Source organism: Mandrillus leucophaeus, unplaced genomic scaffold (assembly GCF_000951045.1).
Source record: "Mandrillus leucophaeus isolate KB7577 unplaced genomic scaffold, Mleu.le_1.0 Scaffold117, whole genome shotgun sequence".
Lineage (NCBI taxonomy): Eukaryota > Metazoa > Chordata > Mammalia > Primates > Cercopithecidae > Mandrillus > Mandrillus leucophaeus.
In genome coordinates, this window is record NW_012099987.1 from 2,495,697 (window position 1) to 2,519,939 (window position 24,243).

The following is a 24,243-nucleotide window of genomic DNA, read 5'->3' on the forward strand; positions in this document are numbered from 1 at the left end:
ATCCCCAACTCAATAAACACACATGCCTGTGAAACATCCCCAACTCAATAAACACACATGCCTGTGAAACATCCCCAACTCAATAAACACACATGGAACGAATGAACTCAGCCCTCAAAACATCCGCCTCTGCCCCACAGCGCCCCAAGCCCCAGTCCTTAAGTAACTCGTCTCTAAGTAGCAGCTCCAGGAAGTGTCCCTGGACCTCCTGTACACATCTTTCCAGGCCTCCGCCCACCCACCCTTGCACCTTACTTTTCCACCCTCACCAAAGGCCTCGTGCGTGCCAGGCATTGTACTAGGCAGTGCGGAAACAGAATATAAAGAACAGCCCTGGCCTTCAAGGAACTCAGGTTCCCATAAGCCAGAGCGGGTCTTCTCATTCCTGCTATTGCTCCCAGAAACATGTCACAAGCATCCTCCCTTGTCCATATCAGAACGCCCGGAAACACAGGCTCAGTCAGAGAGTGGGAGGCATGGTCAGCACACCAACCGTGAGTTAAGGGTGGGTTTAATAACAAAAGCTCTCTCCAGTGATGGAAATGAAATCACTGGTAGCCCGGGGCAGGGGCATGGGAACTGACCGCAAAGTGGCATGAGAGAACTTTCTGGAGTGACGGAAATGTACATCTTAATTGGGGTGGTGGTTACAGAGATGTATATATTTGTCAAAACTTATCAAACTGGCCGGGTGCGATGGCTCATACCTGTAATCCCAGCACTTTGGGAGGCCAAGGCGGGCAGATCACTAGAGGTCAGGAGTTCAAGACCAGCCTTGCCAACATGGTGAAACCCCCATCTCTACTAAAAATGCAAAAATTAGCTAGGCATGGTGGCGCTTCCCTGTAATCCCACCTACTCAGGAGGTTGAGGGACGAGAATCGCTTGAAACCGGGAGGCGAGGAGGCTGCAGTGAACCGAGACTGCACCACTGCACTCCAGCTTGGGCGGCAGAGTGAGACTCAGTCTCAAAAAAAAAGAAAAAAGTATCAAACTATATGCTTAATAGAGTTGATTTTAAAAGAGATAGACTCAAGTCCCCCACACTGCCCCTCACTAATGCATCAGCTTGGGCCTAAGTTGCCATCTTCCCAAAACTGTTTCTCTAACACATGGTTTATGGGCTAGTTCAATGATTTTCAAGCCACTTATTTAAACAAAATCTTACCCTAAACCAGTACAAGGGAGCTCCCTGGCTGAAGAGGATGTGGAGAATCAGGTGCTATACTTCTGACGCCCTTCCCCTCCTCACAGTAACCCTGGCGGTGGTGCATGAACCCATCCGAAACCACTGGGATCCATTGTCTCTAAGGTCCCAAATAGCTATGACCGTCTTTGATTCTATGTCTCTGCTAAAGATTTGCTTCAGACTAAATATATCCCCTTTTCCTCCACACCAGATGGTTCTATATTCCTCCCCATGTGGAAAGAGTAGGTTTTCACGCTCCCATGGAAGAGGGAAGCAGGGACCAGAAAGAAGGCCATGTCTCTCCTCTCCATTCTCCTCTTCCTGGGTCCTGTCACACAGCGCATACGGCAGGTGTTTAAGAAGGGGCTACAATATAAGACCTCTCCTTAATGGCCAATTTTGGTTACATCAAAGTACTTATTAAAGCCTGGATCACTGGGTCATTAAATGTCCAGTAAATCCCCATGGCTCTTCATCGAAGAGGCAGAAGGCTCTGGCCCAAGGCCTCTAACCTGAGCAGAAAGACTTGGTGGGTCTGTATGACCAGGGTAGTATCTTATGGGGGTGGGGTGACATTTTTAGTGTTTGTCCTGTCCTCTGACCAGCCCTCCCTGCTTCTCCTCCCCAAAGTGGACTAAGGACTAACTAAAGGAAAAAAAGATGTGGCCATGGGTTCTGGTGGAGTAGGTTGTTGAGGAGAAAGGACAGCATAGGATCAGAGGCCCAGAGGTTCTGGGACAATCACGATATAACATGAGCCATATGTGTAATTTTATGTTTTCTAGTTAGTAGCCACATTAAAAAGGTTAAAAGAAACAGGTTGAATTCATTTTAATGATACATTTTATTAACCCAACATATTCAAAATCTCATTTCAACATGTCATCAATGTAAAAAATTATCAAGATATTTTTACATTTCTTTTTTCTTCCTACATCTTCGAATTCCGGTATTTCACACGGCACATCTCAGTTCAGATGGGCCACATTTCCAGTGCTTAATATCCACCTATGGCCAGAGACGAAAACATTGGGCAGGGCATGCAGAAGAGCAGAGAAATGAGGACAGACCCTCCCCAAGCAGTTCCTGCGGGGAGTGGGGAGTGCTGGCGGGGTGAGCAGATGTCCTCCTGCGTCCGAATGCCATTTCTCCTCTTCCCGGAAGGCACGCTTCTTGCTGTCCTCTCGGAGCCAGCACTGAGAAGCTCTGGGAGTGTCCTGTGCAGACCAGGAAGCAGCCAGAAGCGAAGCAGCCCAGCGCCATGCAGAGGATGCCAGCTGGGCTCCTGGGCCAAACGCAGGCCGCAGAGGGGTCAGGTTTGGCTTCCATGGTGTTTTTAAATATCTTGAAGTGCTTGAGGTTCCATTACCTTACATGACCTTCCTGGCTCCTATAGATATTGGGGTGTGTAACCCCTGCCTAAGACCACAGTTTTGAGAGTCCATTAGCGCTGGATGTTAGCTTGGCCACTTTGTCAGCTGTGTTTCTTTGTAGCTGACAACATACGTTATCAAACTATTCATATGTGTCTTCTATACAGTTGGAGATAACAGTGCCTGATATGGTTTGGCTTTGTGTCCCCACCCAAATCTCATGTCCAACTGTAACCCCACAGGTCAGGGGCAGGACATGGTGGGAGGTGACTGGATCTTGGGGGTCATTTCCCCCATGCTGTTCTCCTGATAGTGAGGGAGATCTGATTATTTATTTTTTTATTTTTATTTTTTTGAGACAGAGCCTTGCTCTATTGCCCAGGCTGGAGTACAGCAGCGTGATCTCAGCTCACTGCAACCTCCACCTCCCAGGTTCAAGTGATTCTTGTGCCTCAGCCTCCCGGCTAGCTGGGATTACAGGTGTGCACCACCATGCCCGGCTAATTTTTGGATTTTCAATAGAGACAGGGTTTCACCATGTTGGCCCAGATGGTCTCAAACTCTGACCTCAGATGATTTGCCCATCTTGGTCTTCCAGAGTGCTGGGATTACAGGCATAAGCAACCACACCCAGCCAAGATCTGATGGTTTAAAAGTGTGCGGCAGTCCCCTTCTGCCACCCTGCTCTGCTGCCATGTAAGACATGCCTTGCTTCCCCTTTGCCTTCCGTCATAATTGTGTTTCCTGAGGCCTCCCCAGCCATGCAGAACTGTGAGTCAATTAAACCTCCTTTCCTTATAAATTACCCAGTCTCAGGTACTTCTTTATAGCAGTGTGAAAACAGACTAATACACTACCTCACAGAGATGTCTGAGTGTAATGAGACAAGGAATTAATTGGCTAGCACTGAGTTCAGTAGATAGTAAATACTCAATAAATTAGTTTTCATTCACAAGAAATTTGAACTCCTTAGAGGCCCTGCTGGAAAAAGGGAAGTAAGTGAGCAGAAGGGGCTCCCTTCAGCGATCCCCACTTCTGAACATGAGTGCTGAGCAATGGCTTCTGGGCTCACAATTTTCATTAATTTTTTAGTGTCAAGAAATGTCTTTTCATTCAGGCTGGACACACAGTAGACTCTAGGATGTTAACAACTTCAAATGGGGTAAAAAGCTATACTGGTTTTTGAGAACTTTCTTAGGCTATTTTCCCACAAGTACACATTCCACAGGGATTTACAATTTATAAAGCTCTTTTTAATACATGATCTCATCTGGATTTCAGAGTACATTATATGGAGAAGTAGAGTGGTTGTTATTATCTGTATTTTACAGTTAAGTAAATTGAAACTTAGCAAGATTGTATAATAGGTCGGTGCAAAAGTAATTGTGGCTTTTGCCATTAAAATGCCACGATTACTTTTGTACCAACCTAATACTTAGTTTTCATATATTCTCATGTAGACAAAGTAACTGAATCCAGACTCCATGGCTGTGGTTCCTGGTGTGGTTTCCTTCCTCTGGCACCAACCATCAAACCCATTTTCACCATCCACTGTGAATGTCATGTGGGTCTGAATTACTATGTTCAGCCCTTCAAGTGAACCAATGGAACTTAGTTGAATGAAACCACAGCCTCTTGTTTCTAGAAGCTTCTAACATGAGACTAAGAAATGTGATTATGTAGAGAATGACTAGTAAATAATTCTTAGTTTTTTTAATTGAGCTGAGGGCAAATAAAACACAAATGAGATTTTTTTAGTGGAACTGATGTTTGCTTTTTGGTTGAAATTTCCTAGCTCATCAAATACAACACAACCCCAATGGGAGAGATTGAGGTTGGATATATCTTCCAAAGAATGCCACTTTCTAAAAAGGATAGTGTTTCCACTGCAACAGTTTCAGTCCTCTAGATAGAATCTTCTCATATAAGGACCTTCCTTAACACAACTATAAAAATGAACAGAATATTGCTGGGCATGGTGGCATGTGCCTGTAGTCCCAGCTACTCAGGGGGCTGAGCGAGGAGGATCACTTGCACCCAGAAGTGGCTATTCATGGGTGTGATCAGAACCTGAACTAGCCACCGAATAACCATTGAACTCCTGTCTCCAGCCTGGGTAACATATTGAGACCCCCATCTCTAAAAAAAAAAAAAAAAAAAAAAAAAAAAAGAATGAAAGAAAGGAGGGAAGAAAGGAAATGAATAATATTGAACCCCATCAGAGGAATAACCTCTGCTTCTCTCATGTTTAGTGTGCTGACTTGCTTTTCTTGGTTCTCAAATGATGCAATCGGATAGAGCTGCAGCTTCCTGGTTGAGGGTTATTTTTTCATGCCTATATTTAAGATGCTTAATTTTGTGATTCATTCTTTATAATTAGATATAATGTTTAGAATATATCTATGTATATCACATTCACATTTTTCCTTTGAGGGCTATTCTTTTCCCCTCTGAGCTGATCTTAACTGCAAGCTTTTTTTTTTTTTTTAAGACAAGGTCGGCCGGGCGCGGTGGCTCAAGCCTGTAATCCCAGCACTTTGGGAGGCCGAGACGGGCGGATCACGAGGTCAGGAGATCGAGACCATCCTTGCTAACCCCGTGAAACCCCATCTCTACTAAAAAAATACAAAAAAACTAGCCGGGCGAGGTGGCGGGCGCCTGTAGTCCCAGCTGCTCGGGAGGCTGAGGCAGGAGAATGGCGTGAACCCGGGAGGCGGAGCTTGCAGTGAGCGAGATCCGGCCACTGCACTCCAGCAAAAAAAAAAAAGACAAGGTCTCACTCTGTCACCCAGGCTGGAGTGCAGTGGCATGATCTTGGCTCACTGCAGCCTCCGCCTCCTGGGCCCAAGTGATCCTTCCACCTCAGCCTCCCGGGTAGCTGGGACCACAGGCACACACCACCACGCCCAGCTATTTGTGTGTGTGTGTGTGTGTGTGTGTGTGTGTGTGTGTGTATGTGTATTTTTAGTACAGACAGGGTTTCACCATGTTGCCCAGGTTGGTCTCGAACTCCTGAGCTTAAGTGATCTGCCTGCCTCAGCCTCCCAAAGTGCTGGGATTACAGGTGTGAGCCATGGTGCCTGGCCTCAACTGCAACCTTAAATTTGCAATTGCCATGAGTCAAGAGAGCCCCAGCTGTGTCCATGTGGAAAGCCCCCAAGGCTGGGTGTGTGTGTGTGTGTGTGTGTGTGTGTGTGTGTGTGTGTGTGTGTGTATATGCCCTGGACCATGTACAGTTGAAGAACATGGGTTTGAACTCCACAGGTCCTCTTACAAGCAGATTTTCTTCCATCTCTGCCACTCCTGAGATAGTAAGACCAACCCCTCCTTTTCCTCCTCAACCTACTCAATGTGAAGATGATGAGGATGAAGGCCTTTACAACAATCCACTTCCACTTAATGAATAGTAAATATATTTTCCCTTCCTTAAGATTTTCTTAACTCTTTGTTTTCTCTAACTTACTTTATTATAAGAATACTATATGAAATACATGTGGTCAGGCGCAGTGGCTCACGCCTGTAATCCCAGCACTTTGGGAGGCTGAGGCGGGCGGATCACAAGGTCAGGAGATCGAGACCACGGTGAAACCCCATCACTACTAAAAATACAAAAAAAATTAGCCGGGCACGGTGGTGGGCACCTGTAGTCCCAGCTACTCAGGAGGCTGAGGCAGGAGAATGGCATGATCCCGGGAGGCGGAGCCTGCAGTGAGCCGAGATCACGCCACTGCACTCCAGCCTCAGGGACAGAGCAAGACTCCGTCTCAAAAAAAAAAAAAAAAAAAGAAATACATGTAACATACAAAGCTTGTGTTAATTGACTTTATGTTACCCATAGGGCTATTAGTAGTTACGTTTTGGGGAAGTCAAAAGTCATATGTGGATTTTGACTGTATGGGGGCCGGCGCCTCTAACCCCAGCACTGTCCGAGGGTCAACTGTGTACCTTGTTAGCTTGAACTGCAGCTCTTTTCTAGTGCACTGGCCTCACTTTTTTGGTTTCTTTGCCCCTGGGGCTCATGATTTTTAGCCTGTTTCTTTTCTCTTTTGCCCACAGATACGGTTCAATTGAATTAAGCATTCCTCAATACTAAGGCATTGGAAATAAAAACAACCTATTTCTGAGAATAAAAGAGGACAGCTAGCATGACACCAGTGGCCCCAGCTACTCACCCTAACCCGGATTCTAGGATAGAACACTCAGGATCTGGGCACTGGACACTGATGATAAAGGATTAGATATTAATGATCAACCTGAACCAAGACATAGTCATTGCTCAACTTCAATTTTTCTTCCTTTTTTTTTTAATAGTGAAAATCAAGAGGCTGGGCCTTGAAGCATCTCAGCAAGCATGACGTCCTCTACACCATACCCTCTGGCCTGGGGTTCAGCAGTCTTCACCATTCCCATTCCATGAACCCCTCAAAATCAGGAATACAGGTAGGAATACAGGCAGCCCACATAGCAGGCAAAGGTAATGGAACTAGCCCACCAGGAAGGGGGACTGAGAGGAAAACTCTACACATTTCTGGTTTTCTATCTTCCCTTTCCACTTTTTTTTTTTTTTTTTTTTTTGGAGATAGTCTTCACCCAGGCTGGAGTGCAGTGGCACAATCTTGGCTCACTGCAACCTCCGCCTCCTGGGTTCAAGCGACTCTCCTGCCTCAGCATCCCAAGTAGCTGGGATTACAGGTGTGTGCCACCATGCCCGGCTAATTTTTGTATTTTTAGTAGAAATCGGGTTTCACCATGTTGGCCAAGCTGGTCTCGAACTCCTGACCTCAGATGATCCCCCCGCCTCAGCCTCCCAAAGTGCTGGGATTACAGTTGTGAGCCACTGTGCCTGGCCCCTTTCCACTATTTAATGCATGTCTACCTCTTCAGTCCTTTCTACAATTCAGTGATTAATGATTATGTGCTCAGTACCATACTCAGCATTTTGGTCCTCTTCCTGTTTTTCAAAATGTCTCTCTTGCCCCTGCCACTCCCTTTTCTTGGCATCACCCAGTTTCCCACATGTAACTTTAAGAGTCTCTCCATGCTTCATTTTCAAGGACCTGGCTCCTTTCTTCACAGTGAGTAATAGGAGTTGGTCCTTGGGGGCTGAGGAGAGAGGGACAAGTAGCTCTGAATAGCGCCTCAGAAGCTAACATGGCAAAAGAGGAATGTGTGGGTAGGTAACAAAGTAAAGACAACTGTAGAGTGTTTTATTTCTATTCAGGATTTAAATAACACCTTTGTCATCAAAGTAGCTATGTCAGCATCAATGACCTGCTGATTATAAAATTTATCCTTGGCAGAGAGAAAGAGAATTAACCTTTAATGAATAATTGCCATCTGCCAGCACTGTGTAAGGCTAGTGATTCTCAGTATTTTAATCATCAAGGATTCCTCTGAGATTCTTGTAGAAGTTATGAAATCTCTCCCCTAGAAAAATGCAAATGTACACAAAATTTTACATCGAATTACAGGGGCAAACCATTGTCCTGAAGCATAATCACAGACCTTAGATTCAAATCCTCCGTGCCAGATCCTTGTTATTGAGATGGATACCATTCTCCCCACCTTACAGATGAGGCGACAGGAGATTCAGGGACATACCCAAAGTCACATACCTAATAAATCACAGCCACAGGCCGGGTACAGTGGCTCACGCCTGTAATCCCAGCACTTTGGGAGGCTGAGACGGGGAAAATCACTTGAGTCCAGGAGTTCAAGACCAGCCTGGCCAACATGGCAAAACCCCTTCTCTACAAAAAATACAAAATTAGCTGGGTGTGGTGGCACGCACCTGTAGCCCCAGCCACTTGGGAGGCTGAGGTGGGAGGATCACCTGAGCCTCAAAGGCGGAGGATGCAGTGAGCCAAGATCACACCACTACACTTCAGCCTGGGTGACAGAGTAAGATGCTATCTCCAAAAAAAAAAAAAAAGCAGCAGCTATAGACTGAATGTTTGTATTCCCACAAATTACTTTTGAAACCTAATCTCCAATGTGATGATATTAGGAGGTAGGGTCTTTGGGAGGAGGGGTCTTTGGGAGTGTCTTTGGCAGGGCCCTCATGAATAGGATTAGTGCTCCTCTAAAAGAAGCTCCAGAAAGATCCCTCATCCCTTCCACCATGTGAGGTTACAGTGAAGATGGCTATCTGTGAACCAGGGAGTGCACCCTCAGCAGACACCCAATCTGCTGGCGCCATGTTCTTGGACTCCCCAGACTGCAGAACTGTAAGACGCACATTTTTTATGTTGAGAAGCCACCTAGTCTATGGTGTTCTGTTAAAGCAGCCCAAGCCCACTAAGACAGCAGCAGGAACATTTCAACCTGAGCTGTCTAAACACACCTTCCTGCCTCAAATGAAAACCTCATCTAGGTTTTCCTGTTATTGTAACCATCACTCCTTATTTTTTAAATGAAGAAATAAAAATTATGTGAGAAACTGAAACCCATGTGAAGCATTCTAGACTCAGTCATGGGAAATTAGGAAGCTCAGGATCCTGGAGGCTCCAAATCATACTTCTTATCAGCCAAAAACCCCGTTCCTCCCGAACCCACCCACCCAGCTAAAAACAAGCCAAAGAGGAGCCTTTCTAGGGGCTTCACTTTCCTCAGAACAAAAGAAAAGCTCTCTTCAAAATCAGCAGTCAAAATGTGAACTAATAGACCAGTCAAACCTCTGGATATGAAACAAAACAATTTTAATTTCAGAATATTACAAGAATATAAAAGAAAGACAATGCATAGGATCGTTTCTTTACAATTACACACATATAGTCAAATAAGAATGAAAACTTTAAACAAAACAGTTAAGAAACCTTGTTTCTCTTGTTGAGCAAGCTCAGGGATAGGACAAAGACAACACTTGCTCTGCAGAAAGAACCCTGGGGTGAGGGAATATTTCCCCCCACAGGTTCTATCTGTCCCCAGACATGGCCAGGGGAGGGCTCCATGGCTCTTTAGCATAGGCTATGGCCTCACACACTCCAGTCTCCATGGTAACCCAAGCACTCAGGCTATTATGTCCCACATCTCCTCGCTGGCCTGCTTCTGTCAACTCTGTGCTGGTAGAAGATCTTAGCATTAGCTGTCTAGGGAAGCTAACCTCCTACAGTGAGTTTTAGTTGAGTTAATCAACACTGGTGTAAAAAGCCTGTGCATCTTAGGAACCCAAATCTTCCCCAAATTCTAGACAAGCCCACAAAATGCTAGTATCTAGGTTTAGATCTAGGTCCTATCTTCTGTTTGAAGGTTTCAGGGTAAAGGAGGGCAGAGATAAGGTTCTCTCCTGGGGAAAGGAGTTCTACACAAAAATGACCTCAGAATGGGGGCCATTAGCCTCAAGCATCTGTATGAGGCCTTGTAGGAAAGAAGACAGAGTCTAGAGACATCTATTTCTAAAAATCACCCGGTTGCATGGCCAGTCACGGTGGGGCACATTCCCAATGACCACAGGTTCTCCTAGAAGGCAGTATTTTCAACTGTATGCTAACACAGGCTCCTGTGAGGGAAGCTGAACAGAAACATTCCTACTCAGGAGGAGAGAATGGCTCTGTTCTGACACTCTAGGATCGACTGTTCTGTTCTAGGTTAACAGAACAGACCTCTGGAGCACCCAGGTGTCACTGTAGTCAACAGCCCTCCACTAGCCCATTTCCCAAGGGTGTTCCCTTATCCTTCCTGAACGACTCTGGAAGGACATTCTGGGTAAAGAACTTTCTTTTGTGGAGGATCAACTGTAGTTTTGGTTACAATTCATTACCTGCTCCTATTTTGGCACTCAGGAAGAGTCAGTATCTCCTGATGCTCTTTCACTGCTGGCAGGGTTTTCCACACCACATTCATTGGTCCCAATGCAAAAGTTTATCATTGTAAAAGGTGATAAACTCCAACACCTACGGTTCTCACCAGTTCAGTCAGTGGGGTTCACACAGTACAGTCTGGACCAGGAAGGTGGCCTACAGTTTAATATGTGTATCCTGGCACAAACACAACGGCCCATATTGACACCACATCAAAGCCCATCACAGGTGACCCCAGAAAGAAATGAAGTTGTAAAAACCACAAGAAGAGGCACTCTCAAAGAGATTGTTCCAACATGAAAAACAAACACAATGAAATGGATTCAAAAACAATCTTATAGATTAAAAAACTCTGTTAAATACTGGCTCAAAAACAATACCTGCCCACCAAATCAGAAGGGAGACAGCAGCTTCTGTGGCAAATGATAAAAGGGGTTTTGTCTGTGTTTTCTGTAAGATTCCACAGGATTAGAATAGTTACATATTACAAGGTAGAAGGTTATGCTGCTTACTCCTCAAATTTGGATTCTAAGTCAATCACAGCTTCTATTAAGAAAAATGACCTATAAACCCCTAAAGCAAGGGAAAACATCCTCAATAAATAAACAAACACACACAAACTGCCCAAGGAGACCAGCTATATAAACGCATGTGCATGTGATAAATATCTCTCTCGCGACCCTCACCCCAGAACACAACCCTTGCTTTCTGATTCCGTTCACCCAAAGAGCATCTACATCCGTCTCAATCTCAGCTACTTCCCTTAAATAGAACCAAAAACTAACACAATGACAAGGAGCTATCAGGTCACCACTCTGCTCCCTCTACCTGATGCCAGCCCTGTTTAACAGACCACAGCACCACTTCAGGATGAAGCACATCTAAACAAATAAAGGAAAGAAGGAAGAGTTAAGGAAGAACACCATTTCAATTTGGTGATACCAAAAGGGTTTTCTGTTTGAATTAACTGCTATCTGGTGTAAGGGATTTCATTTTCTTAATAAGAAAAAAAAGTCAAATATTTAATAGAAACCTACGCAAATGAATTTGCTAATATGTGTTTTTAAAAATGACATAAAACTACTCTAGAGAAAGGGGCTTCTAAGCAGTTTTGTTTTCCTAACCATCTATTGTTCACACTCTATTAAGCTGGAAGACCAAATTTTACATTTTTCTCCACTATTGCTGTTACAGCAGCAAAAGCAGCAGACAGGCTGGCAGAGAGGGCTGCCAGCTGGGCACAAGGCCAAACTCTGCTCCCCCAGAGTCATCTTTCATTTCGGCAATGGTGCAGCATATTCAACAGTTTAGAAATAGGTCAGCAAACCACATTTTGTGGGGCAACTGCTTCCCCATAGTGGCCTGACTCGGCTCGAACCCACAGGGTGAGAAGGGTTATACAGCTCCACAGAGCCAGGCACAAACCTGAGCATTCTCCCCTGCCACGTGCTGCTCTCTGGGCAGACACCAGTTCATACTAGGTCGAAGCCATGCCACTGCTCCATCCAACATATGTGAACACACCAAGTCCAAAAACCAGAAGCTCTGGCCTCATCTCCAAATTACCACCTGTGCCCCTTCTGACAAGGAGAGGGCGGCACAGTAATACTCCTTGAACACTGGTGATAAGCCACAGTTGCTTCCAAATAAGAACATTCTCTCCTTTAAATCGTGTCAACCCTGCAGAGGCTGCTGCTGGCTTCTTTTTTCGGATTCTAACTCGTTCTCAGGAGACGGTCTAGCCTGCACCCTGAGAGGGTGCAATATAATCCCACCCATAAAGACTCATCCTGGGACATAAAGGCAGCCAGCCCCTCCTAGGCACACTCCAGAGCTTCCCCGACATATAAATATTTTAGCAAACTTCTACTATGCTGTCAGTGACTTTTCTTGAGTCACAGTGATTTGGTTCAGAAGTATTACGTTGGCACCAGAGATGTTTTAGTCAAGAGGAAATTGAATGAAGGTAACAAGTTCAGCAAAACACAATTATTATGACATCACTGAGGAAAGGGAAAGAGAAAGAGATGGACAAGGGAGGGAGAAATGGATGGAAAGAAGGAAGGAAAAGAGTTTAATAATTAAGATTTGTTAAAATATTGTATCATTCTGAATTCTCTTTTTCAATACTGCAGGTCAAATACTCTGGTGTCAGACCCAAGAAATAATAAAAAATGTCCAGAAAAGCTATAAATTCTTTGGACACAAATTAGGTATTGAGGAATACAGCCTCATAAAATAAAGAGTTTTCCCAACGCTCAAAGTGAAAACAAGGGAAAGGCATCTAGCTTAGAGCCCATCCAAAAGCATGGCTTTTAAAACAAAGAAATAAACAAAAACAACCAAATACCCAACACTATCAAAACAGAGAAAAACCCAAAATATCCATTAAAAAATAACATCAAGCCACTAGGACTGACAGTGCTTTTTCAAAAATTACTGGCAGTTGAGCACACATCTCATATTTTTTTCAAAAGTGGAATCTGCCTAAACCCATTGAATGAGCACTGAAGCCCACCTTACTGTGCTATATAAGCTGGTTGGACAGTTAGTGGTTTCCCCATAATATTAAAAAAGAGAGAGAGAGCCTAAGCACTCTCTCAGAAGGCACAGCTTACAAACATCATCCAGTGAGTGGGATTAGAGGTATCAGTTGGGTCACGGTATTAGTTGGCCTTGACAATTCAAAATGCAGCAAGCAAGCTGCAAGTCCAAGCTTTGCTGTGGGCAGGAGTAACACCTTGTCCACTAAAGAGAAAATTCTGCATGGACCATAGGAGACAACTCTGGATCCTTCAGAGAAATCCTAGGTTGAAGGAAAAACAAGAGCATTAGACATGTTCTTAAATATTTCTTTTTGCAAACATCCCATTCAGAAGCCACAGGGTCTACACTTAGTATCTTCTCCAAACTGAGGGCTAATGAGTTTAATTAAGAATTTGTGACTCTGTCAAATAAACATCTGCCTGACATAATCTCGTTCATTAAATCATCTTAATGGCTATAACAGCTAAGAATAAGTGCATATTTTGTGCTGCTCTAAGTTATTTATGTACATTATTTATCCTCACAATAACCAGTATATGAGGTACTACTCCTACCATTTTACAGAGGAAGAATCCACAGCCTACACAGTTCACTTGCCCGAGGACTAATAGCTATCAAGCAGCAAAACTGGGAATGGAACCCAAGCCCAGCTGAATGCAGAACTCATGCTCCTACCACCACTACCCCTCTCAACAGTGAATGTTTACTAAAAGTCAACTCAGCACAAGGCACTGTCATTTTTCAGAGGAAGAGAAGAACAGGAGACAGAAGGCCACAAATACACTAAGTCTGACGTTTGTCTTCTAGAAGAGAAACTAGTTACAGAGATAAGACAACACATGTGAAGTAAATATAGTAAATCATACTGTCAATATTTTTGTAGCATTAATAAGTTCAAAGGAAAAAATATTATATCTAGCTGCATTAGCCAGAGAAAGTTTCAAAGAGGAGGTGAGATTTAGGCTAGACTTTGAAGAATGGGTAAGATTTTGACTACTGAAACTAATGGCCATTAATAAGTAGGTGCTAAATCAGTAGTTCTCATGTGAAGGTGACTTTGCCTTCTCACCCCCATGGGACATTTGGCAATGCCTAGAAGCACTTTTACTTATCACAACGGGGGGAAGAATGCTCCCAGCATCTACAGGGTAGGGGCCAGGAAGGCTGCTCATCATACAATGCATATGGCAGCTCCCGCCACAAAGCATTATCTGAACCAACATGTCAGTAGTGCGCCAAGGTTGAGAAATCCTGTACTAAATAAAAGTCTTTTTGGATTATGTTGTTGATCATAGTAATAAAATGTCATTATCTTCTTCAAAGAATATTTTCCTTTATTATAAACATCACTATCAAAAACTCTGGGGTTGTGTATTCATTGTTGTGTAAAAGAAATATATGGCAGGCACCTGGATCTGTGGGCTTGGAGACTGCCAATGTCTGAAGAGAGTTCAGACCTGGAGTTGCCAGGCTGGAAGTAGTTATCACACAGAAAGCAGAGCTGAGCAGTGGAAGGAGACCAAGCTGCAAAGAGGCAGGAGAAGCAAGAGCAGAAAAGAGCAGAGAACTTAAGATAGAGTGTTGAAAAAAATAAAGATGTAGTGGAATAGGCAAACAACAGTAAGCCACTGCAGACAAGGAAAAGAATTAAAGAGGAAGAAGGAGAAAGAGAATAATATAGCATCATAACACCAGGAAGGCATTTCCAGAGAGAGGAAGTGACCAGGAGACAGTAAAGTGAAAGTGCCATTGCCTGATCCAATTGAGGGCCATTTGTTATCTCGACTTCTCTGAACTACTAATATTTTTGAGAATCTAATTAGAACTATATATTCTCTCCCCCAGAAAAACACACATATATACCTACATAAAAGATTCCATCAACAATACCGAGAACTTTATTAGACCATTTAGGAAGTCCACAGATGACAAGGTCAAGAATCCCTGCTCTAAAGCTTACTGGTGAAATATTAAACTGGTTTTTAAAAAATGTCTTTATTTCCAAGGTAGAGTTGTCAATACAGAAAGATATTATTTCCAGATGTCTTTCAAAAATGAAAGCAACAAAAGGTGTAACTGATATAAAACAATGTAGCCTTCAAAAATAACTTATGCTTGGTTTTGATTCACGGACATACAGAAATATTTAGACACAAAAAACTCAAACACCCATCTTGTCTCAATTAGACAGCCCAGCATAGAAGACAGAAGCAAGCAGGAAAGAAAAGAGAGTTTAGATAATTCATTCAAGGATAAGTAAGAATAATATACTGAAATCTAATTTTCCAGAAAAGAATTTATCCAAAAGGATTAGGCTTTTGTTCTCTTTCTATTGCTGATGTCTCAAATAGTAATTATGCTCATGTCCCAGCGATAAAACGATCATGTCAAACCAGACTCACTTCAGCTGCCACATGAGCCTTATATAACAAGACCAGGTTTCAGCCCGTTTTCTATAGTAACAACTATAACCACTTGTTAATGCTTTAACAATGACAGTGTGCTGCCAAAACATTATTTCAATTGAGCCTCATAATAAATTAATAAATCTATGAAGTAGATGTAACTTTTATCCTCATTTTCAGAGGAGAAAACTTGGATTCAGAGAGAATGAGTGGTTTTCCTGGGTCAGAGGAATGATAGCTCCCATCAGGACTAACCACAAATCTCACAGCCTTTCCACTGGCCCACTTGGCTCCTTCAGAGGAAGGCACAGCAGCCTTTCACCAGAAGAGCCTGGGACTATCAGCAGTCCCAGCATTAAACAGTCCTCTTTGTCCTAAATAGCCCCCAAAATATGCTGTACGATATGACGTCCAGGATTCTTAGGCACGAGCTGTTGATCTGGAAAGCTTCACTAATTAGGGCTAGCCTACACAGAAAAGGAACCTAACTATTCCATAAGCATGCTCCCAGCACTGTTGAAGTTGGTTCCACAAATCCATTTACACTTGTTTTTAATTTGCTTCGCAAGTATTCTTAAGGTATTTTCCCCATGTGTCCTGTCTGTACAAGAACACAGGGACCATGTAGGTCTGTGTTCACAGCTCTACCCCTTAGCACCCAAGACAATGCTGAGTAGATGGTTCAATAACCACCTGGGGTATGAACTCAAGGGCAAGGACGTGGTCTTGCAATTTTTATGTCACTTCTGACTACAAATGTACTATCCTGGGAATTCAAACAAATGCTACTGACTACATGCAGAAAGGAATTACATTTAGTAAGAACAGAGAGTAAGTACAATTAGTACCTTTTTTCCCCTCTTTCTTCCCTTCAGACCACTTCAATCTTGTTGGTGTCATCGTGACAGCTGGAGAGCCAGAAAATAACTGTAATAAGAAAATTGTACAGTGGTTTCAATGTTCTAATGGCATTCCTATAGAGAGACTTTACTAAATGAATTATTTGTTTAATTTCAATGTGAAGAGTTTTTGTGAGACTGACATATTTATATCTCATTAATCTTAACTGATTTACTGCTGGCTTAATGAAGTAGGCATGCCTAGGATATCTTGAAGCACCACCCCACAGGTAATGTAGACCTCAAATGTCACCTGTCACCTGTGGCTCAAATGTCACCTGTCACCTGTGGAATCTCCCAGTAAGAACTAACTGCTTCCTCCAGCACTTGTTTAAGGAGCTATTGTACTGTATTACTCATCTGCTTGTGACTAGTGATATCCTTCTTGAACTCAAAATGTGTGTTTGTTGAATGAATCAATGAAAACCAACAGAAAGAAGGTAGCATAAACGAAAGGACTGAGAAAAAGCCATTTGAATGGCCCAAAGAAACACAGAAAAACAGATGACAGTATATCAATTTTCCTCTTTTCTACAAATATATACACACAGACAGACAGTCCAAAGAACAGTGTCTTACTGAGTTCCTATTTTCTTTGCTGGCTCCCTTCAATTCACCAATGGCCACAGATTCTGGAGTGGGGTTCCTCTTTTTCTTTTCTGACATCATCTGATTTCCCAGGACCTTCCGCTGATTTAAGAACAGAAAACATTTGATTTATAAACACCTACTGTATCAATAGTGGTGAAGGCTAGGATAGCTTTCAAAACTGTATACTAGCCTTCAAAACTGTAATGTCCTTGGGTTAAAAAAATCTCAGCATTCTGATAACTCTGTATGGACCCTCTCAGGCCATCTTACACAAGAGAGGCCAAAGTATGTTACCAAAAAAACCCCAAATCATTACTTTTGTTTAAGTGATCACTTTTCTTCCACATTTAAAAGGGCTGAAAGGTTAGAAGCAACTTTATAGTGGATTTAAACAAGCTAATATAGGTCAATTACAGTGTGCTTCTGAGACCAGTTAACTCACAATATAGAAACACCAGTTATTCATCATATAATTTTTTCTCCAAAGATGTGCTGTCTCTCGCAACTATTTAAAAAGTCCCTCCCCCCTACTCACCACTAAGGGATACTTAGGCTGGCTCTTCTCTAAGGCACTTCTTCCTCCCTGTCATTTACTCACACAGGACTGGAACATTTGGAGACATTCTATAAGAGTTCTTAATATAGCGACAAGAAGGTAGAGTCCTTCTTAAGGGGGTCACATGACTATACTGACATTCAGAGCAAGACTAAAAGCTCTTTCATCTCTGAACAGCTTAGAAATGATGTAGTTTACATAACCGCCAACAGTGACAATTCTACCATCTTTGGAGAAATCTTTCTTTTTTTCCCTTAGAGAATAAATTTGAATTCCAAAAAAAGAACATATCAAAACTAGAACATTAAACCCTACATTATAAATATCAGCAGCAATATTCAGAACATTCTGATTTAATAAATAATTTACATGAGAGGAGTTCTACAGGAAAAATCTCTAGCCAAAAAAGGGATCGAGACAGGCTAGATGGTCAATTATACCTTGATAAGGCTGAGGGAAAACACAAGTTAAAAATAATATTTTAGGCCAGGAGCGGTGGCTCACACCTATAATCTCAGCACTTTGGGAGGCTGAGGCAGGTGAATCACTTGAGACCAGGAGTTTAAGACCAGCCTGGCCAACATGGTGAAATACTGTCTCTACTAAAAATACAAAAATTAATTGGGCAGAGTGGTGCATGCCTGTAATCCCAGCTACTCGGGAGGCTGAGGCATGAGAATCACTTGAACCCGGGAAGCGGAAGTTGCAGTGAGCTGAGATCATGCTACTGCACTCCAGCCCGTGCAACACAGTGAGACTGTGTCTCACAAAAAAAAAAAGACTAACACATAGAGAAACATTTATCTGACTATAACCTTTCTGATTATCAATCATCTCTATTACTGGGAAGTCAGAGGGAATGATAGATTCTTCCAAATGAGAAGAAAAAAATGAGAATAAACTAAGGATGTTCATTTTACTAGCCCTGAATAAGCAGGTAAATGCACTTTTAGGATTCTAGCTAAGAGATTTTTTTTTTAATGGGATAAAAGAAACATAACATAAAATGTACTATTTTAATCTTTTTTTTTTGAGACTGAGTCGTGCTCTGTCACCCACACTGGAGTGCAGTGGCGCGATCTTGGCTCACTGCAAGCTCTGCCTCCCAGGTTCACGACACTCTCCTGTCTCAGCCTCCCGAGTAGCTAGGACTACACGCGCCTGCCACCACGCCCGGCTAATTTTTTGTATTTTTAGTAGAGATGGGGTTTCACTGTGTTAGCCAGATGGTCTCGATCTCCTGACGTTGTGATCCACCCGCCTCGGCCTCCCAAAGTGCTGGGACTACAGGTGTGAGCCACCGCGCCCGGCCCCTATTTTAACCATGTTTAAGTATACAGTTCAGTGGTATTAAGTATCTTCATAGTGTTGTGCAATCATCACCATCATCCATCTTCAGAACTTTCTCATCCTCCCAAACAGAAACACTGTACCCATTAAATAATATTTCCTCATTCTCTTCATACTCTTAGCTCCCCTGACAACCAACCATCTTCTCTACTTTCTGTCTCTACGAACCTGACTCATAGGTACCTCAGTGGAATCATACAGTAATTTTCCTTTTATGACTGGATTATTTCTCTTAGCATAATGTCTTCAAGATTCATGCATATTGTAGAATATGTCAGAATTTCCTTCCTTTTTAAGGACAAATAATGTTCCATTATCTGTATATTCAAGTTTTGTTATTCATTAATCGGTCAATAGACAGCTGGGTTGCTTCTCCCTTTTGGCTATTGTGAATAATGCTGCTATGAAGACGGGTGTACGAATATTGCCTCAAGACCCTGCTTTCGATTCTTTTGGGTATATACCGGGAGTAGCATTGCTGGATGATAAGGTCATTCTCTTTAAATTTTTTAGGAACTGCAATACTGTTTTCCACAGTAGCTGCTCCATTTTACATTCCTATCAACAGTGCACAGGGATTCCAATTTCTCCACATCCTCATCAACATTTGTTATTTTGTTATTTTTTTTTTATAATAGCCATCCTAGTGGGTGTGAAGTGGTATCTACTTGTGGTTTTGATTTACATTTCCCTAATGATTAGTAATGTTGAACATCTTTTCATGTACTTCTTGGCCATCTGTACATCTTCTCTGGAGAAATGTCTATTTTATTCCTTTTTTTTTTTTTTTTTTTTTTTTTGGGAGATGAAGTCTCGCTCTATCACCCAGGCAGAAGTACAGTGGCGCAATCTCGGCTTACTGCAACCTCCGCCTCCTGGGTTTAAACGATTCTCCTGCCTCAGCCTCCAGAGCAGCTGGGACTACAGGCACGTGCCAACATGCCCGGCTAATTTTTTGTATTTTTAGTAGAGATGGAGTTTCACCGTGTTAGCCAGTATGGTCTTAATCTCCTGACCTCATGATCTGCCCACCTCAGCCTCCCAAAGTGCTGGGATTACAGGCGTGATCCACCATGCCTGGCCTTTGCCCACTTTTTAATGAGGTTGTTTTTGCTGTGTTGAGTTACAGGAGTTATTTAGATTATTACGGATATTAACCCCTAATCATACATATGATTTGCAAATATTTTCTCCCAATCCAGGGGTTGCCTTTTCACTCTGTAGATGGCAAAGGAAATTTTGGTGTCAACTAAGCCTAATGTCCTAGAAGCTACTGGCCCCAGGTCAGGATTGAGAGTGAATTCTAGATATCTATAAATTATAACTAGGACCAAAATTACAGTAAGATGAATTTGTAAATGCTAACAGCTGTACCTTAAAAAAAAAAAAAAAAAATTACAGACACAGTGGCTCACATCTGTAATCTCAGCACTTTAGGGGGCCAAAGCAGGAGGATCGCTTGAGCCCAGAAATTCAAGATCAGCAACACAGGCTGTGCATGGTGACTCATGCCTGTAATCTCAGCACTTTGGGAGGCCGAAGCGGGCAGATTACCTGAGGCCAGGAGTTCAAGACCAGGCTGGCCAACATGGTGAAACCCCATCTCTACTAAAAATACAAAAAATTAACCAGGCATGGTAGTGGGCACCTATAATCCCAGCTACTCGGGAGGCTGAGGTGGAAGAATCGCTTGAACCCCAGAGGTAGAGGTTGCAGTGAGCTGAGATCACACCACTGCACGCCAGCCTGAGACACAGAGAGACTCTGTCTTGAAACAAAAAAGACCAGCAACACAGCAAGACCCCATCTCTACAAATATTTAAAAATCAGCCAGGCCTGACGGCATGCACTTGTGGTCCCAGCTACTTGGGAGGCTGAAGAAGGAGGATAGCTGAGTGCCCAGGAGATCAAAGCTGCAATAAGCCACGATAGTGCCACTTGTACTTCAGCCTGGGCAACAGAGCAAGACACTGTCTCAAAAATAAAAAAATAAATATTACAAGTTATTTATTTTTAGGGCAAAAATTTTAAATTTTAAGCAAAGAGCTCCTTATGTGGCTGGAATTATAGATCTTAATAACAATTTTTAAAAGAAAAGCAGGGCAAAACACCAAAAAATCAAAATAAAACGAAATCATTATCCTCAGCAAACTAACACAGGAACAGAAAACCAAACACCACATGTTCTCACTTATGAGTAGGAGCTGGCCGGGTGCGGTGGCTCACGCCTATAATCCCAGCACTTTGGAAGGCCAAGGTGGGTGGATCACTTGAGGTCAGGAGTTTGAGACCAGCCTGGCCAACATGATGAAACCCCATCCCTACTAAAAATACAAAAATGAGCCAGTCATGGTGGTGTACGCCTGTAGTCCCAGCTACTTGGGAGGCTGAGGCAGGAAAATGGCTTGAAACCAGGAGGCGGAGGCTGCAGTGAGCCGAGATCAAGCCACTGCACTCCAGTCTGGGTGAGAGAGAGAGCCTCCATCTAAAAAAAAAAAAAAAAAAGTGGAGCTAAACAATGAGAATACATGGACACAGGGAGGGGAACAACACACACTGGGGCCTGTTGGGGGGTGTGGTTGGGGGAGAGAGAGTATTAAGAAAAATAGCTGGCCAGACGCAATGGCTTATGCCTGTAATCCCAGCAATTTGGGAGGCTGAAGTGGACGAATCACCGGAGGTCAGGAGTTCCAGACCAGCCTGGCCAACATGGTGAAACCCCCTCTCTATTAAAAAGACAAAAATTAGCCGGGTATGGTGGCAGGCACCTGTAATCCCAGCTACTTGGGAAGCTGAGGCAGGAGAATCACTTGAACCCAAGAGAGGGAGGTTGCAGTGAGCCGAGACTGTGTCACTGCACTCCAGCCTGGGTGACAACAGTGAGACTCTGTTTCAAAAAAAATTTTTTTAATAAAAATAGCTGCTAATGCATGCTGGGCTTCATACCTAGGTGATGGGTTGACAGGTGCAGTAAACCACCATGGCACATATTTACCTATATAACAAACTTGCAATCCTGCACATGTATCCAGAACTAAAAATTTAAAAAATAAAATAAATTAAAAAAAGGATACTCAGTGCTTTGGGGGCAGCAATCTCTTCCAAAAAAAAAAACAAAAAAAAAGAAAAGTAGAAAAGAAAAGCAGTGTATGGTACTAATCTCTCTCCAAGTTAACCAAAACCTTGCCTTAGTTCATGCATGGAAATTTGAACCCCATGATCAGGTTATCTACTGCCACCTTAAGGCAATATTCCTTCACTACAAGTTCCGATAGTCTGAAGACTTGTAAATTTAATCTGCAAACACCACGACAGCAGCAATAACATGGAAGCATATTTTGTATTTGTTTTAAAAACAAGATTTTTACTGAATTTGATACATGGAAGAAAGTACAACTGTTAAAAATATTAAGCTCACAAAAATCTGGGGTATCAAAACTCACTAGTCTATCAGAAAATTCCGTTTTCTAACAGTTTCCCTAGTCTGTCACAACTTCCTCACTTCTCCACAGGTTTACCAAATTGCATTAAAAAGTGTGTAACTTGAAGCAGGTCAGAAAACAAAAGAGGCCGCTTACACTGCTCAGGAATGCAGACTCTGTCCTCAGCCCCAGAAGAAAAGGAAGGACCCTTACTTCTAGTACTCCTCACTTCACAGAGCCCCTTCTCTGATGTGAAACACGGCAAAGCGCTTTGCAATATAAAAGCTTTTCAACATTTTGTCTTCACCCCCTTATAAATTAGCCCTTTATAGGGTCCCCAAAAACAGAAGAAAACTTTTTATGCATAAGAAAAATCACACTGTTATATTTCCTAAAAATCAATGCTGAAAATGACAGCCCAGCACACCTACCTTAATAAGCCCACTGAAGGAGCGTGAACGAGCCCTCTTTTGTACCTGGGAAGCAGAAGGTTCTCGCCCTGGTGTCTGGGTCAATGACTGCTTATTAAACTAAAAGAAAACATAGAGAACATTTTATAAATATTTTCCCATCAAGACACAGCATTCTGTGACAACTAATAGCTAAGTGTAAATAAAAGTCCAGGAAAAACTGAGTCTGTGCATAGATGGATTAGGAGGTCAACAAGCAAATCACAAAGTCAGAAATGATGATGCCAAAAGAATTGGATTCAATTGCTCTGAGGGGCTCTGCACGCCACATTCCTTGAATGTAGAATTACTGTCCCTATTTTGCAGACCAAAAAACTGAGACTTGGAGAGTTTATGAAATTTACCCACGATCCTCAGCTGCTAACCAAGACTTTTTTGCAACAAAGCATCTTGGAACCACAGAGTTATTGGCACAATCTAAAACAGTCCCTAATTTAACATAAATTGCATACAGAAATTTTTTAAGTTACTAAAACTCTTTAAATGGACATCTATCATGACTGCCGGCCAACAATATCGTCAGAGGAAATACATCAGAATGCAGACTTGTCAATGCTATCAACATCAGCTCTCTAGAGGTACCTAAAATGGAAAATGAGAAGACCCAATGCATTGAATAATCTTATTCAATGCTTTGATTAGCCATTCATTTCCCACTTAAAAAGTAATAATAATATAGCATTTAACTCTTCTACTCTTCTGCCTTTTCTGGTTGTTGTTGTTGGAGACAAGAGTCTCACACTATTGCCCAGGCTGGAGTGCAGTGGCACAATTGCAGCTCACTGCAACCTCCGCCTCCCAGGTTCAAGCAATTCTCATGCCTCAGCCTCACGAATAGCTGGGATTACAGGCGTGCGCCACCACACTCAGCTAATTTTTTCTATTTTTAGTAGAGATGGGGTTTCATTGTGTCGGCCAGGCTGATCTCGAACTCCTGACCTCAAGTGATCCGCCCACCTCGGCCTCCCAAAGTGCTAGGATTACGGGCGTGGGCCACCACACCCAGCCTCTTCTGCCTTTTCTAACTATACTTTGAAAATTTCGGAATTGTAAAAATTTGGAAATTTTATCAGTTCGAGTTCTGGAGGTTAAAAATTATTTTTACATAAAACTACCAAGAGGTTCTCAAAGTTAATTATCTTGGCAAGCAGAAAAATTAGCCACGTCTAAAGAGCTTAGCTAGTAAGTATCCCTCCTGAATAAATTGGGACAAGTAAAAATGCATCGTTCCTGATGTTGGCAAGGGTACAGTAAGGTAAATTCTCTCATATCCAACTCGGGGGAGTGTTACCTGGCAAAATGTTCTGGGAGGGTATTTAGCAAGGTGTATCCAGAGCCTTTTTAAAATGCATATTAAAAAGTACACGCCACTAAAAATACAAAAATTAGCCAGGCATGGTGGTGTACATCTGCAGTCTCAGCTACTCAGGAGGCTGCAGTGGGAGGATCATGATCACCTGAGGTTGAGGTTGCAGTGAGCCATGATTGTGCCACTGCACTCCAGCCTAGGCAACAGACTCAGGAAAAAAAAAAAAAAAAAAAAAAAAACACCACACATAAAGAGTTCTTAGCCTGAAAAACTGAATTAGAATCAGATCAAACCTCTAGAAGTAGATCTAACTACCAGTTTATAGCATGAACA

General features: G+C 42.7%; 1 protein-coding gene across 2 annotated transcripts in view; it reads right to left on the minus strand.

Annotated features, from left to right (window-relative positions):
* Positions 1-24,243, minus strand: part of ARHGAP19 (Rho GTPase activating protein 19) — a 159,475-nt gene that overhangs the window by 63,124 nt on the left and 72,108 nt on the right. Inside the window, exons 9-12 of one of the 2 annotated variants that reach the window (XM_012000330.1) lie at positions 22,563-22,661; positions 16,792-16,902; positions 16,162-16,240; positions 10,512-13,167 (exon numbers count right to left, since the gene is read on the minus strand). In XM_012000330.1, the coding sequence (XP_011855720.1) occupies positions 13,157-13,167; positions 16,162-16,240; positions 16,792-16,902; positions 22,563-22,661 (300 nt within the window). In that variant the 3' untranslated portion in view covers positions 10,512-13,156. Of the gene's footprint in view, positions 1-10,511; positions 13,168-16,161; positions 16,241-16,791; positions 16,903-22,562; positions 22,662-24,243 lie in introns of those variants that run through there. The other variant, XM_012000320.1, reaches the window with a different exon arrangement.